The 14,311-nt window shown below is 37.8% G+C and overlaps 1 protein-coding gene across 3 annotated transcripts in view; it reads left to right on the top strand.

Annotated features, from left to right (window-relative positions):
* The window catches only part of NF1 (neurofibromin 1), a 263,862-nt gene that overhangs the window by 93,852 nt on the left and 155,699 nt on the right, over window positions 1-14,311 (top strand). For all 3 annotated transcript variants that reach the window (XM_039252830.1, XM_039252840.1, XM_039252820.1), the window contains exons 13-16: window positions 2,732-2,866; window positions 6,911-7,024; window positions 11,772-11,851; window positions 13,617-13,740. In XM_039252830.1, coding sequence (XP_039108761.1) covers window positions 2,732-2,866; window positions 6,911-7,024; window positions 11,772-11,851; window positions 13,617-13,740 — 453 coding nt within the window. The remainder of the gene's footprint in view (window positions 1-2,731; window positions 2,867-6,910; window positions 7,025-11,771; window positions 11,852-13,616; window positions 13,741-14,311) is intronic.

The following is a 14,311-nucleotide window of genomic DNA, read 5'->3' as shown; positions in this document are numbered from 1 at the left end:
ATTAAGTAAAAGGTATTTGAATTGAAAACTTTAACCTTTTCAAGCCAGTGCTGGAACAAAATTTATATGCTGATTCCTGAGCTGAAGAGATGATGTAATTAAACTACTATTTACTGTTAGAAAACGATTGCTGAATAAGAGATAATTATTGTATCTGCTCATTGTTCTCTGACCTGTGTTCCTGGGCAGTGGTTGTGTCAGGGAAGAGCAGCGGCACTTAGTTACATCTTAGTAAATAGTTGTGCACTGAAAGTTGTTCACTTTGATCTAAGGTGTTAACGTGACTTAGAATGAAAGAAAGAAGAGAGTTCATTGGGAACAAATGGTAAAAACAGATTAAATAAATACATTTGAGGAGATATTTGCCATGGGATTGTAAATATACAAGCAAACAGTATTTTTGAGCTTTGCTGTTTCCTTTCTATGTTGATATTCTTGAGCGCCCGTGTGGATGTTAGGTGGTGGTGGCTCTCCTCAGAGGGGAGGGGGCAGAGGCCCGTCAGTGGCCTCGGGCATCTTACGCTCAGGCATGGAGAATGCAACCATGTGTTACAGGTGTGCTTCTCCGCTTTTTACCTTCAAAAGACAGCCTGTGCACTTGGACATAGCTGCCGGGTATCCTGGAATTCGTGTATTTGCGATTTTTCCAAAGAAGCCACATAGATGGCCAACAGGCACATGAAAACACGCTCGACATCACTAAACATCAAGGAAGTGCAGATCAAAACCACAGTGACATAGCACCTCATGCTAGTCAGAACGATTAGAAAAAAGACAAGAAATGACAGGTGTTGGCAAGGATGTGGAGAAAAGGGAACCCTCGTTCACTGTTGGTCCCAATGTAAATCGGTGCAGCCAATTTACTATGGAAATTCACGATGTAAATTGGTGTGGCCAATTTACTATGGAAAACGGTATGGAGGCTTTTCAAAAAATTAAAAATAGAGATATACAGCCCAGCATCCCCACTCTTAGGTATTTATATGAAGAAAAAAAAAACACTAATTTGAAAAGACATGCACCAGTATATTCATAGTAACATTATTTGCCATAGCAAGATACAGAAGCAACCTTAGTGTCCATCGATAGACGAGTGGATAGGAAGATGTGGTTACACACACACACACACACACACACACACACACACACACACACGAATATCTCTCAGCCATAAAAAGAATGAAATCTTGCCACTGCAACGACATGGATGGACCTAGGGGCCATTATGCTAAGTGAAATAAGTCAAAGACAATTACCATGTGACTTTAATGTGGAATCTAAAAAACAATACAGAAACAGATGATAGGCACACAGAACAAACTCGTGGTTGACAGACGGGAAGGCAGTGGAGTGAGCACCGAAACAGGTGAAGGGGGTTAAGAGATACTTTCAGTTATAAAATAAATAAGACTTGGGGCCGTAATATACAGCCTCAGGAATATAATCAGTAATATTGTAGCCACTTTGTATGGTGACAGATGGTAACTAGACTTATTATGGTGACCATTTTTTAATGTATATAAATATTAAATCACTATGTTGCATACCTAAAACTAGAAGTATTTTTTTTAGCTAAAAGTATTAATAAAGGCGTATGTGTCAAAACTAGATATTTTATGTTCTTTTAAAGGAAAGGGGGAGATGATTTATAAGAGTAGAAAGAGGTGGTTATGTATCCAGTATAGAATTGTTGGATTTTTCATTGAATAACATTCATAGTTATGATAACAGCACAGCATCCACCACGGCATCTCTGTCTTGAAGCACACTCCACATGATTTATCTTTGTCAAAGAGTACTTTCTTTGTTTTCTCAGTGTTCTTCAGGCAAAATGCACACATTCTGGAACTTGAGAGAGGTGGAATGCCATTGAAGGAAAAAGCAGAACTTACCATTAAACTATTAAATACAGAGATTGACTATATAGCATAGTTCATCAATTCTATGAAGCACTTACTTTTAGGTTTTGACATGTCTGAACTTAGGAACACATCTTACTTGTCTGGTATCTTAGAGTTGACCGTGGCTTTTCATTTCTTGTGATACATTAATCATCATCTTATTAAAATTAATGTCATAGATTCTCTGCAATATTTGTGTATATTTGTGTGGGATAAATGATAAATGAATCACTCAAAGTATGTATTTGTGAGAGCTATAGACTGAATATTTTATCCCTGATGTTTTCTACAGTTTGGAAAATTGTTCTTTTACATAGGAGTCAGCTTGATGTTAAAGTGTTTAGTATTTTAATGAATTTTCATTTAAACTTTATTAGTTACATTATATAAGAATAATATAAATGGTGCAAAAATAGTTTCCATTTGTTCTTTTTTTATTTAAATTGAATTTTATTTTAGACAGAGAGTGAGCAGGGGAGAGGGACAGAGACCAAGAGAAAGAATCTTTAGCAGGCTTCTTGCTCAGCACAGAGCCCGATGTGGGGCTTGATCCTACAACCCTGACATCATGACCTAAGCCAAAATCAAGAGTTGGACACTTAACTGACTGAGCCACCTAGGCGGCACCCCAGTATTATTTTTAATAATATTAACCTTATACTTACTCAGATGTTTCTAGTCTTACCACACATAACATCTGTGGTATAAAATGTCTGCTTTTTCAAAGTTTTTTAATAATTGATTTGTGTTTTAAAGGTTAGGTAGCTGTTTTCATTAACCTGATGTCTGATTCTTACGAGGTGATGACATGTTTTCATTTTTATTTTTAGAGTCTTACGTTTAAAGAAAAAGTAACAAGCCTTAAATTTAAAGAAAAACCTACAGACGTGGAGACAAGAAGCTATAAGTATCTTCTCCTGTCCATGGTGAAACTCATTCATGCGGATCCAAAGCTCTTGCTTTGTGTGAGTATTTTATATGAGAGGCCTTGAAATGACTACAATAGCTTGATTTGGTTTAAATGAGATACCAAGACCTTGGAGAGAATTATTAGCTAAATGACACTCACTGATCCTTTCTGGTCATGCTTGAAACCCAAGACATCTTTAAGAAAACTAATTTACACAGAGAGAAGTTAATACTTTTCTGATACCAATATAATTAGATCAGATTTCATACCTTCTTTCTTACTTTTCCTTATCATTAAGATGTTTTTGTGAGATCTTCTTTCTTTACCCTGTTACCAGGTTTGTATTACTTAGACATCCTGGGGTGGGGGTGGAGGTCATGGAGCTGCCATAAGTCCGAGTGCTTTCTCATGCTCATGGTTGGGTTTTAAATCTCCAGTGGCTGTTGCCAAACCCTTTAGGTTTTTTTTTCATTTCCCTTCTTTCCTGTCATCAACCTATTATCACTGGCTTTGCCTGGAAATACTGTACTGGAAGGAGAAGGCGATGAAAATGGGTATGGTTAGCACTTAATTATTATCAAAGCTGCTCTTGCAGCCTCAGATGGCATTAGAGTCCTGAGGGCAATCCTCTGGTCCACAGAATAGCGGGGGACTAACAGATGTAAGTGAGTGATAGTTATGTGAAGGGGTTAAAAGCATGGGCTCTGGACACAGACATAGTTATGTGATTTGGGTGACTTCATCTCTCTTAGTTTTCTCATCATGATAATAATAGTATCAATCTCAGATTGTTAAGCTTGAGATAGCACACTCATGCTTTTAGGAATAATGTTTAATAAATGCATAATAAGCACTAAATGGTAACTATTATTACTATTAATAAAATGCAGGTGACATTAATATAAATGTTGTCAATGTCCCAAATATTGGCAGTTATGTATTGTGAAGGACATAGGATAATGTGTTTAACCTTTGTTGAAGTTTCTCCAGTCTCTGGAGAGAGGCATCCAGAAAAATTTCTTACTGCTTTGTTTTGCAATAGGTTTTGTAAGTGCTAAGGTGCTTTCAAATGACTGTATATAGGGGCTCATAATTTGATGTCCATATTTTCAAGAGTTCGATGAACCCCTTCAATTAAAAAAAATGTGTACATGAGTGTTTTTTCTACAGCAAAACATGAGGGGAGAGAGACACACAGAGAATGTCTAAAGGGATTAATAACGCCAAAGGAAGGCTTGTGATATTTTGAACTCTTTGAGAAGCCCATCCAAATTTGGGAGTCCAGTAGAATAAATTGTTAGAATTAGGCATGGAAAGTTTCATAAAATCTTTTTTTTTTTTTTTTTTTTTTATTTATTTCTAGGAGAGAGAGAGAGCGTGAGCAGGGGAGGGTCAGAGAGAGAGGGAGTCACAGACTGAAACAGGCTCCAGGCTCTGAGCTGGCAGTCAGCACAGAGCCCGACGCGGGGCTCGAACCCACGAACCGCGAGATCATGACCTAAGCGAAAGTCGGACGCTTAACCGACTAAGCCACCCAGGCGCCCCATAAAATCTTTTTTTTAATGCTTACTTTTGAGAGAGAGAGAGAGAGAGAGAGACAAGGCAGACAGACAGCGTGAGCAGGGGAGGGGCAGAGAGAAAGGGAGACACAGAATCCCAAGCAGGCTCTAGGCTCTGAGACATCAGCGAAAGTTTTATAAAATCTTATCTGTGAGACTGTAAGAGTTATCAGATCCCCTTTCTCCTCGTGTCTTGGTGGCACATGACATATACTGTGGTAATATTTCATCATACATTTCATAGAGTTCCAGCTCTCTGCATGCTACCCCTCAGGGCAAAGACTGCACCACAGTCCCTGGTGCCTTCAGTGGTAAGTGTTCCATTATTCAAAGAACAAGAACTTGCTCTTTTCCATGGTTGAAATTCAGCACTCAGAGAACCCATTTAAAGTTGAAATTATTTTCTTTGCTGCCATCTAGTGGTTAAGCAACTTGTCTCAGCATAACCAAAGGTAAGTTAAAGTAGTGAGTCACTGTAAATACTTAATTATTTTCTATTTACATGAAAAATCATAAATCTTAGTAAAAAGAAATGTGGGAGTAACTTAAATGATGTCAATCATGCTATTTTTAAAGTAACACGATTTTAATATCTTCCATCTCTGCCATCTCTAATCCGTATTATTCTCGTGTGGCCAAGCCTCCTGATTGTCCAGCTAACACCCTTTCCTACCTCCCTCTGAACATGTCTCTGCACTAAAGTATGGTGCTGTCTTTAAAAAGCAAATCGTATCATGCCTTTTATCCAGCTTCAAACGTGTTAGTTGATATTGCTCTTGCAATAAAGACCAACACTCCAAAGAGACCTACAGGGGCGTGCAAAGTCTGACTCCCCCTACCACTTCCGCCACATCTAGCATTACCTTGTTCACTGTAGTCAGGACGGTCTTTCATCTCATCTTCCCTCACTCCTTCATACCTGCCCCTGCTGCTCCTTCTGCTTTTGAGGTGCTTCTCTTTCCTCTTTACATAGTAATTCCTGCTAATTTTGAGCTGAGATCACTGCCGTGGAAAGCCCTCCTGAATTGTGCCACATTCCTCCATCAGGATGCCCACAGCAACGTGCTCCTTCATAGTTCTTGTCTCATTTGCAGTTTAACAGTTGTTGGTCTGGTTATTTTATTGATGTTTGTCTTTCCCACCAGATTACATGTTCCAAGAGGGTAGGAAACACTTTTAAAAAAATGTTTATTTAAATTTTTTTTTTTTTAATTATTTCTGAGAGACAGAGAGAGCAACTGAGCAGGGGAGGGTCAGAGAGAGAGGGAGACACAGAATCTGAAACAGGCTCCAGGCTCTTAGCTAGCTGTCAGCACAGAGCCCGACTCAGGGCTAGAACCCACGAATGGTGAGATCATGACCTGAGCTGAAGTCGGACGCTTAACCAGCTGAGCCACCCAGGCGCCTCATAAAATGTTTATTTATTTATTTTGAGAGAGAATGTGTATGTGTGCACAGGAGAGGGGCAGAGACAGAGAAGAAAAGAGAATCCCAAGCAGGCTCCACACTTAGTGCAGAGCCTGGTATGGGGCTCAATCTCACAAACCATGAAATCATGACCTAAACTGAAATCAGGAATCATATGCTTCACCAGCTGAGCCACCCAGGTGCCCCAGACACACATCTCTTCAACTTGCCATGTGTTTGGTGTTCAGTAAAGGTTATTGAGTTATTTGTGAATGAACACAAATTTTATAAAGTAGGCTAACAGTTGTGAATTATGGATGCTGTGGGATGAGCGCTGACCCTAATCATTATGACGGGAAAGAAGCTATAGTCAGCAATATAAAATCAGGGCACAGGTTTCATTGGTCTCACTTAAATGAACCATATATTGGTGAAGTGCAAATAGATGCAGCCAAGCTACAGGAAACATTTTAGTCTCTTAAAGTAGATATATATCCTTCTGATGTGCTTTGCTTAGTACCCCATGTTTTTCCACAGTGAAAAAGACTCCAGTGCGGGTATCTGGAAGTGTGAATTCCAGCCTTGGATGGCTTAGGGCAGGCCCTTTATACTAGACAAGACCTGTTCTTTTGCCTTTGATCACAGTTATTTGTAAGATCAAAACCAGTAAGCTCCAAACTAGAGGTGTATTATTTAGCCAGTGTAGTGTAGGTGAAAAAAATTACCTGCTCCTTAGATTGGTCTAATTTCTTAATTAAAAAGCTAATACGTAATTTGTGTTTTCTTTTAATTAGAATTTTCTCTGGACATTATTTGCATAAAGGAACAGTATGGCTGTAGATTAAGCACATCCTTAACGAAAGCAGTTCTGACTTTTAAAAAATTCCGTTGTGGTTAATGAGATATATACATACCATGAAATTCACTATTTTAAAGTGTATAATTCACTGGTTTTAGTATATTTACAAGACTGTGAGGCATCACCACTGTCTAATTCTAGAACACTTTTTGTAACCCTTAACAGAAGCTTAGCGTACCCATCACTACTCACTTTCCGTTCTCTTTTCTCTCTGGCTCCTATTAGGTGACAGATCTGTTTTTTTAACTGAAGCTTGCTTTTTTCCCCCTTGCAGAACCCCAGGAAGCAGGGGCCTGAGACCCAGGGCAGCACAGCGGAGTTAATTACAGGGCTTGTGCAGCTGGTCCCTCAGTCACACATGCCCGAGATCGCTCAGGAGGCAATGGAGGTGAGGGGACGTGGGTTCTGGGCTCGTGAACGGAAGCTCATACACATGGACATTCTTCATGTTCCTCTGGTGTGTGGTTTCTGTGAGCGATCGATGTCATTCCTGGATGTCTGTCAGAGAGAGACAGCATTTCCAGAAGTGGTGCGTTTGCATCTGTGTGCTGTTTTATGAACTCCGGAGAAGGAAGAGGTTTACCTGCTTTATGTCTCATGTAGTAATGATGCTGTGCAAATTCTTACACTTAATTTTAAAAACCTCACATTTCTCTAGTTTCAGTTGACCTTTTGGAAGTTTTAAAAAACATGGATTGCATTTTAAATTTGCATCTAATTCACATACCATAAAGTTTACTGTTTTCAAGTGTGCCATTCAGCGCTTTCCAGTATATTCACAAGGTGGTACAGCCATCGCCACTGTCTAACCCTGAAACGTTTTCGTTACTCCAGAATTAAACCCTGCCACGTGCATTCTCTGTTACCCCGGCCACCGGCCACCACTTACCTCTTTTCTGTCTTCATAGATTTGCTTATTCTAGCCCTTTCATAGAGATAGAATCATGGAATATGTGGCTTTTTGAGTCTGGCTTCTTTCGTGTAACATGTTTTCAGGGTTCATCCATAGTATAATCTGTGTCAGTACTTCATTCGTTTTAGTCGCCAAATAATATTCCAGTGCATGCACAGAGCGCCTTCTGTTTATTCGCCAGCTGACGGACATTTGGTATTGTTTCTGCTTTTTGGCTGTTATGAATAGTGCTGCTGTGAGCATTTGTGTAAAAGCTCTTTTGTGGATGTATGACCAGTGGAGCTGGTGGGTCCTGTGGTAACTATGTGTAACTTTTTGAGTGACCGGATGGTTTCCCAGAGCGACTGTCTCCTTTTTTACTCCCATTAGCAGTGTCTGGGGATTCTGTTTCGACATCCTTGCCAACACTTGTTGTTTGCCTGTCTTTTGGATTATAGTCCCCCTTGGGGATGTGAATAGAACTGACTTAAAAAAAATTTTTTTATATTGATTGCTAAATAATGGTTTTAATTTAAGTCAGTTTTATTGAGATACAATTTATGTATAATAAAATCATACAAGACTTAGAATATTTCTAGTTACCCTGGAAAGCTCTCCTTTGTCTTATGATCCCACTCCCTGTCCCAGAGACCACTGGTCTGATTTCTATCATAGATCAGTTTTGCCAGTTCGGGAAGTTCATATGAATGAAATCTTAGACTATATATTCCTTTTCATCTGGCCGTCTTTGACTCCCAAGGTCTTGAGATTCATCCACGATATTACATGTATTCCTTTTTTTTTTTATTTTTTAAGAAATTTTTTTATTGTTGATAGGTATTCCATTTGAGATTAAAACACTTCATTCACCTGTCAGTGGCCAGTTAGATGAAGCTATCCATCATTGAGAGCTATCTTGTGCATTTTGGTGTTCTCTTCCTTTCTTTCTCCTCTGAGGCCTCTCTCTGCTTCCCTCGTAACCATTGATCTGCTTTCTGTTATTATATGTTAATATGCATTTTATATACATGGAATTATAAAGTATATATGCTTTTTGTCTATCTTCTTTAACCCTGCATAATTATCATAAATTCATCTGGGGTGCTGCACGTATCAATAGTCCCTTAAAAAAAAACAACCACATGCATATTCCTTTTTATCGCTACATAGTATTCCATCACATGGCCATAGCATAATTTGTTTATTCATTTACTTGTTGATAGATATTTGTGTTATTTCTAGTTCTTGCCTATCACAAAGAAAACATCTGGAAACACGTATGTACAAATTTGTGTGCAGGTGTATGCTTTTATTTCTCTCTGGTGAATACCAAAGAGTATGAAAATGTTACTTTCTGGTCTTTATGAGAGACACAGCTTAAGTGTAAAGACATTGGCAGATCGATAGTCCAAGGATAGGGAACACAAACGTGAACTCAAGAAAACTGGAGTGACGCAAGGAGCATTACTGGAGATAAAGTGGGACATCTCTTTATTACAAAGGTGTCCGGTCTATCCAGAAAATAAGTCTATATGAACCTAAAAACGAAGCTTCAAAATATATAAAAATACATGAAGTAAAAGTAGAGTTGGACAAATCCACTTATAGTGGGATGCTTGAGCAGAGCAGTACTCAAAATCTGATGGAATAAACAAGTCAAAAATAGTAAGATGGAAGACATGAACAACATAATTATCAGATATGAACTATTTGACACGCATTGAACGTGACACTCAATAAATACACTTTCTTTTCAAGTACGCACGGAACAGTCCATATATCCTGAGCATGAAGTATAAGTTTCAACAAATTCTAAGTGGTTGAAATCATTCAGAACTTTTTTGTGACTACAGTGTAATTAAGTTAGAAATCAGTAATAAAAAGCTTTATGAAATATCAAATGACTCTGTTTTCATTCACACTCTGCTACCAGGAATGTAAATTAGGACAACTATCATTAAAATTTGTTTTGCAGTATCTACAAAGTTAAACATATGATCTGGCAATTCTGTATGTTTACCAAAAGGCACATACAAAAACACTAATGGCAGCTTAGTTTGTAATAGCCACCCTCCCCCCCAAACTAGAAATACCTCAAATGTATCTACAGTAGAATAGATCATTTTGGTTATATTCATCCCATTGGTTACCCCAATGATAAAAGAATGAGCTCCTATTGCTAAATGCAGAGGATGGATGAATCCGTGTCACAAACATAATGTTCAATGAGAACAGCCGAACACAAAAGGGAACGTACTGTATGATTCCCTTTATATAAATAACTGGCAAAAGTGATCTGGGGCAGTAGAAGTCAGAACAGTGGCTCCCTTTGTTAAGGACTAATGACTGAAGCAAACATGAAAAGGGCTTCCAGGCACTGACAGTGTTGATCTAGGTAATGGTTACATGGAGTATATACATTTGTAAAAATTCTTTGAGCATATGTATACTTAGGATATCCTACTTTATTGTTTGTACTGTATGTTTTATTTTACCAAATATATTGTAGCATTCATCGCTTCACTCATCACTTATATTTGTGTACATTGCTGTTGGACCTATTAATTGGCCCACTCCTTGGCATACTTCTTGGAAGGCTGCTTGACAGTATTTGGCAGAAGGTGTGCAAATACCTAATTTTTGTCCAAATAATTCCATTCCTGTAATTTTTTTTATTCTCTGAATACGAAAGGAGGCAGATACACATACATACATGCTTATTACTGTGATTTATAATAGGAGAATATTAGGAGAATTTCAGATGTTCACTAGTAAGAGAGCAGGTTAATATTCAATGACAGAATGGTATTTCAACTTGGCAAATTATTAAACATCCATTAAAACATGCTGATCACGCAGCAATATGGAAACATATTGATGAAATGTCAGATGCGTATGCTGTGTTTACAGCTTTGTTAGAATATATGCAGGAAATAAAGTGGAAGGGAGCACAACAAGGAAAGCAGTCATATTAAGGCAGGGAAGAGGCTAACACAGTGTCTTTTGTTATGTTAAAAAGTACTTCTTCAAACAAAAATGTAGAGAATTTGCCACTTAAAGTGTTAGTAAACTATATTGTTTTTACACAGTAGTAACAATTGAAGGTTAATTTGTATGGTTTTTCCTTGGTATGAGAGGTATAAACTACATAATTTTTTGAAGATTCTCACAGTGAATTGAAGTTTTCATTATATATCTAAAGGTCATTACAGTAAAATAGGATAATATAGGTCTGGTCTTTATATAATGTGTGTTTTGGAATTATAAAGTCATCTAAGGTTAGACATTTATGTATCCTTTTCTAACAAGGCGGGTTTTCAGTGCGGATGTTAGCAGTTTATGCATTTGATTTGCTTTTAAGAGCAGAAGAAATCAGTTTTCATTATTTGTTCCAAACAGCATTTTATGGGAGTTTTATTATAAGGCTTTAAAGGGGAGTAAAGAATCACCAAACCTACCGAGCAAGGGCTGAAGAATGCGCCAGAGCTCAGCCGGGTGCCTCTGGGGGAAGCAACGTGGGATTGGCGTTGTGGGGGGGAGCTGGTTCCATGGAAGAGTCTAGTTTTATACTTCATACTCCAGTGGCTTTCATTACTTCACAGTAGTGTTTTTATATATTAGTTGTATATTTTAAATGAGTTCTTTAATTCTTGCTGATGTTCTGTAAGCCAAATTCCAATTTCACTCCTGTTGTCTCTTGGAATGCTTTAGAACGAATAACCTGCTATGAAATGTGAAGTCTATTTTGCTCTCCCCTCTCTCTTGTTCTTTGGAAACTAATTGATCTTTTCTGTTCCAAAAGAATTTGCGGCGAGCAAGATAACTCCTCCTTTATCTTTTGCCCTCAAAGTAAAATATCGCTGTGTGTATTAATTTTGGGGAGCTCTCCTTTCTTGGGGATTAATTTTTGGTTCCACTGAGTTCTTTGACACTTACTGAAAGGACTTAGTTTGTGTCTTAAAGCAGTTTTCATATGTATACATTTCTCCTCCGAATTCATCAGTCATTTAACTGTGTCCCTATATGCCATTTAAAGTGAGAGTGATAGAATAAAATGATTTTATTTTACATGTTATTCCCTAGAGATTTGGGTTCTCCAGAGTTTTTCTCTTTTGCCTTTTACTGTGTGTTGAGGCTGAAATTAAATAGCTCGATTTGTTAGCATTTGTAAAATAAATATTCCAGTGTCACATTTACTAAAAAAACTTTTGAGTAACTCTTTTCTCTCTTTTTAAAAATTCAGGCCCTGCTCGTTCTTCATCAGTTAGATAGCATTGATTTGTGGAATCCTGATGCTCCTGTGGAAACGTTTTGGGAAATTAGGTATGTACTTTTATTTTCTAGTTCAAGTTAAATTTTATTTTGCACTTCTTTTTTGTCTTTAGATACTAACTCTATAGTACTCGGTCAATTGTAAAACTGTATTTATGGAAGTTTTATCATCTTGTATTTTATTTGACTTGAATTATTAATTAGATTCTTGTTTTAACGGTAAGAATTACAGTCACAGCAATTTAGAAAGTAAGTTTTAAAAAATTGTACTACGTATTATTATCCAACCATAGGCACTGTTACTTGGTGTATTCCCTTAAGTTCCAGATTTCTATGTAGTTACAGTTGTGCTTTAAATTATTACAAATATGAGCTTAGAGTGTTAAAATTTTATAATGTCAATTATTCATTTCAGTTTTTAAAACTTATGATCTTTCATAAATTTTCCCTGATGCCAATGATTTTGATAAGTGAATTAATAATGAACATCTGTTTAGGGGCACCTGGGTGGCTTAGTCAGGTGAGCGTCTGACTTCAGCTCAGGTCCTGATCGCACTGCTAGTGAGTTCGAGCCCCGTGTTTTGGGCTCAGTGCTGACAGCTCAGAGCCTGGAGCCTCCTTCAGATTCTCTGTGTCCCTCTGTCCCTGCCCCCCACCCTCCTGCCCATGTTCTCGCTCGCTCTCTCAAAAATAAATATTAAAAAAATAATAATGAACACCTGTTTAGAAGGTAAAAATATACACAGAATTTTATAATTTGTTTCCTAGGTTATGTAAATTATTATCTGTTGAAGAGCACAAGGGCAGCACATTGAGAACAAAGGGAATGTGTGAGCCTCAGGTTCCATGTTGTCATTATCTCCTCATAGAAGGGGGTGCACTAAGTCCTCCCCGGCAGCTGATTTAAATCCGAGACACAGAGCAGTGTTCTTCGATAGTAATGTAATGTGAACCACATGTATAAGTTAGAATTTTCTGGGTGGCCACATTGCAGAGTATAAAGAAAAGGCAATAGTAATTTTAATAATATTTTTAAACCCATCCTATATTTCTAGAATATCATTCCAATATGTAATCAATATAAAAGTTACTGAGATATCTTACATTCTTTTTTTCCATCAAGTCTTCAAATTTGGTTATGTTTCACACTTACAGCACATCTCAGTTTGGGCAAGCCACATTTCAGGTGCTCATTAGCCGCATGTGGCAGGCTAGTGGCTACAGTGTTGGACAGCGTGACGACTCTAGATCAGGGATCAGCAACTTTTTTCGCCTAAAAGGTCAGGTAGTAAATAAATCAGAGGGTTGGTGGGCAAGATAGTGTCTGTGAGAACTATTCAGTTCTGCTGTTAGAGCACAAAGGCACCCCTAGGCCGTATGTAAATGAATGGGTGTGGCCATGTTCCACTAAAAAACGTTAGTTATGGAAAGCAGATAATGGATCGGATTTGGTCTACAGGCAGTTGTTTGCAGATCCATGCTCTAGAACATTGAGTTTACATACAGTCCATGCTGTGCATGTGGGCTGTCATTTCTTCTGAGTCTTCTGCAAAGATGAGATGCATGGATGAAATGCTTGGGAGTTTGGGGATTGGAGGATTTAGAATTGTTTGCTTTTTTTTTTTTTTTTTTTAACTGTAGATTTACTCCCTTTGATTATTGTGCTATTAACATTTTGAGAATTGATTTCTTTAGAAAATCCTAGCTTCTGTAAACTTACATCCATTATGAGAGAATGTCTTCTTATATACTGATTATATCTCTGTTAGGTTATCTATTGATGATACTGATAACTATGAACTTTATGCTCTTGCAGCTCTCAAATGCTTTTTTACATCTGCAAGAAATTAACTAGCCATCAAATGCTTAGTAGCACAGAAATCCTCAAATGGTTGCGGGAAATTTTGATCTGCAGGAATAAATTTCTTCTTAAAAATAAGGTAAGCAAAGTATCTTTAAAATGGAAGCATATTTGGGGGTAATGGGAAGAGATGAAGGAAATGTATATTAGCCAAATTAAGTGCTACTTTCGCTCTTTCTGCCTACAGAGTCTTCAAGGGGAAATATATGTGCAGAGGATAATGGCTGAGAAGTTAACGTTCCAAAAATTGTTCTGAGTCTTTGTCCTTCAAGTTGCAATCTTGATCAATTCTAGTTGAGTTCAGTAGGACTCTATGGGGCAAGCCTAGGAGGTGGGGGCTGCTGTAACCACATTAGATTGAGCAACTTGTTCTATCTTGTCTCGAGTTCGTACGTAAGAGGTGAATCTTATGGCTTAGGCTAGTCCGGTTGTCTGTCAAGAAACCGAAGGGAAGAGGTTGAGGGTCTTTGGTCCAAGTTTATTTATATTTCTGCCATAACAATTTCACCTCTTCAGATATCTGAGTCTTCTCCCTTAGGGTGGAGTGAAGTATTGATTCTGAACTATAAAGCACGGGGTCAAGATTTTAGAGGTTAGAGAAGAGCCTGAAATTTCTTTTACCATAAAATTTTTGTAGTCAATTAAAATTT

This window comes from Hyaena hyaena, unplaced genomic scaffold (assembly GCF_003009895.1).
Source record: "Hyaena hyaena isolate Hyena2069 unplaced genomic scaffold, ASM300989v1 scaffold_10, whole genome shotgun sequence".
In the NCBI taxonomy this organism is placed as follows: Eukaryota; Metazoa; Chordata; class Mammalia; order Carnivora; family Hyaenidae; genus Hyaena; species Hyaena hyaena.
This window is presented reverse-complemented; position numbering and strand designations above follow the sequence as displayed.